Genomic DNA, 2,779 nt, shown 5'->3' with positions numbered 1-2,779 from the left:
CCAGTCCGGCCGCGTCCCGGGCCTTGCGGGGAGCCGCCCCGCCTCTGCCACTTTCTCGGGCTGCTCCACGCCCCGCCACCCCCAGGGTCTTGGTACATTCCAGCGGACTCCGAGGGTTTAAAAGGCCTGGAGCCCGAATTTCGCAGCTTTCGTGCTGACTGTGCTCAAAACGGGTCCCGGCTGCCTTCAGCATCGCCGCGCTGCCCGAGGGCCGCGTGTCTCGGCAGCTGTGTGCGTGCTTTCTGCACCTCTGGCCCCGAGTATCCGTGAGTTTGCGTGTGTGTGTCGCAGTCTCGCCTGCAGAGAGGAGCCCTCGCCTGCTCCGCTCGCCCAGCTCCTGCTCTATAGCCGGCGGGAGACGCGCGCCTCCCCAGCATGGAGCAGACCGAGGTGCTGAAGCCGCGGACCCTGGCCGACCTCATCCGCATCCTACACCAACTCTTCTCGGGCGACGAAGTCAACGTAGAGGAGGTGCAGGCCGTCCTGGAAGCCTACGACAGCGACCCTGCCGAGTGGGCGGTGTACGCCAAGTTCGATCAGTACAGGTGAGAGCTGCGAGGCCTCACTGGGGTCTGGCTCGCCGAGCCCCCCCCCGCACCCTGGCTGTGGGCCCCACGGCCTCCTCCTGGACAAGGGGAATCTTGCTGTCGCCACTGTCCAGACAATGCTTTCAAGAGGGCCGGCGCCAGGTGGGAGACCATCGCGTGGCTACAAAGGTTTTTGGTTTTTTTGTTTTGTTTGTTTGGGTTTTTTTTCCTCCCTTACCCGCAAACACCTCCACTGCGTACCACACTAACGCTCCTAGCCTCAGGAATGATGTCCTCCTCTACGAGCGACTACCGACCCCACGTCGGAGGTGCACAGAGACCCCACAGCTGGACCCAGGCTTCTGTCCGCCTGTCCCGGAGAGCCTGACTGGCTGTACTAGCGAGGCGCTTCCAAGAAAGAAGGGCATCTCAGCTTTTGAGAAAAAGCGTCGGTGTGGGGGGACGTGGTTCCCCGATGTCAGTTCTCCATCACTATGCCTTGGGTAGCCAGCAACTAGGCGCCCTTCAACAGGCATTTTCCCAATGCATAATAAATACGTGGGCGTCTTGGTTTTGTCAGCTGCTACTACTCAGTTTCTGCCTTTTGCGCTTCCAAAACAATTTAACCTCTTCGACTGTAGGTTTATTTAAATTCACTATCAGTGAATTTAAAATCTCAAATTAATCACACCCCTGCCTTTTCAGTCCCCAAACCATAGGCTTACTCTTCTCCTAAGTTGCATGGATCTGTAATGAGCTTGAAAGACCACTGCTCCATTTTTTATTTGGGAAGAGGCTTTCGGAATTTCTTTTGGTTTCCATCAGCTCAGTTCCTGGGCAGGTCCTCTGCCTATCGATAAGCTACCAGAATCTAGCATTTAAATTTGGCCTGCACTTGCTCCAGATAAATGAGAACTTGCTATAGGCTAGACACTCCTTCCATTCACTTCACACAGAACAACCAGCTGCCATTCTTATTCCTGTTTTACAAGCAGGGACTGGTTCACAAATGAGAAATGGAGAGGGTGAATAAACTGTACAAGGCTTCACTTCTATCACGGTCAAATAAACCTAACTGTTCTGGAGCCCATATTCTAAATCATTATTGAACTTCCTCTGGACACATGACACTGTAATAGATTTATTACAGTATATATCTGATTAGATGTAGTATTGGCTAAGTGAAATTTAGCAGGGTGGGTTGTCACCAAGATTAATCTTTAGAACCAGAGCCTTCCGTTCACTTTTGAATGAGCTGCACAACTCACTGAGATAATAGTATAGTCTGGCATGGACAGTTGGGAGAATCGGGAGTGAGAGAGCTCGAAGAGCAGAAATTCTATGTTCCGGCATAGAAACAGGTGCCTAGAACTCCTGCTCTGTGATGTTGGAGGTGGGAGGGGGAGAGACATGCAACATAAGAGAACCAGTAGAGAATGTGTTCCACAGAATATGGCTGGCTAGTGTGGGCCAGGCAGTAAACTCTCTGGAAGAAGACAGAGAGAAACAAGAGGTGACCCTAAGACTGGCAGAGAAAGAAGATCCTGATGTGAGAACTCAGATTACTGTGAATCAAAGGCTGTGTAGCGTTACAAAGTGAGGATGAAGACTGAGAGCTAAAAGTATTTACTGAACAACTCCCTCAAGGATCGTGCTCCTAGGCACCCAGTCCTGAGGGAAGGGAGGGATGGGAAAGGACTGAAGGGGTGAATGGAACAAGAGTTAGCAAATGACCAAGTGAATGAACGCTACCAAAACTGCAGTAAAGGTTACTTTCCTTAAAAAACAACAGGCTGGGCTGTGTACACCTTTTCTTTTGGAACTTTTGTTTGAGTGAAGAATTGTCTTGGGCCACATATAAAATATATATAGATAATGTATATAAGTAAAATTTCCTTTCTTGAATATTTTTATTATAACACTTTATATTGTGGGCAATTTTTTGGTTTTTTTGGGGGGATTTGGTACCAGGGATTGAACTCAGGAGCTTGCACTCTCGAGGCAGGTGGTGGATATAACTTTTTAAAAACAGGGTAAAAGAGAAAAGATGAACTACAGGTTGACCAGAACTGATTGAATGTCATAATTATTAATTTTTGCTAAATAGACGGTAACAGTATTACCTGTTGGACCAACAAGAACTTTAAAGTTGAATCTTCCTCACCAAGTATAGTAGCAGTGTGTTTGTGATAACTATTTTGGTTTGGATTTCTTTCTCTCTCTCTCTTTTTTTTTTTTTTTTTTTTTTTTTT

General features: G+C 48.6%; 1 protein-coding gene across 1 annotated transcript in view; it reads left to right on the top strand.

Moving 5' to 3' along the window:
* Nucleotides 1-134: 134 nt before the first annotated feature.
* Nucleotides 135-2,779, top strand: part of Cdo1 (cysteine dioxygenase type 1) — an 11,861-nt gene continuing 9,216 nt past the window's right edge. The window contains exon 1 of the mRNA XM_010614141.2: nt 135-545. Within this exon, the coding sequence (XP_010612443.1) occupies nt 376-545 (170 nt within the window). The 5' untranslated portion in view covers nt 135-375. The remainder of the gene's footprint in view (nt 546-2,779) is intronic.

This window comes from Fukomys damarensis, unplaced genomic scaffold (genome assembly GCF_012274545.1).
Source record: "Fukomys damarensis isolate Sample0158 unplaced genomic scaffold, DMR_v1.0_HiC HiC_scaffold_9, whole genome shotgun sequence".
Lineage (NCBI taxonomy): Eukaryota > Metazoa > Chordata > Mammalia > Rodentia > Bathyergidae > Fukomys > Fukomys damarensis.
The sequence above is the reverse complement of the archived record's forward strand: the minus strand, read 5'-3'. Positions and strand labels throughout refer to the sequence as shown.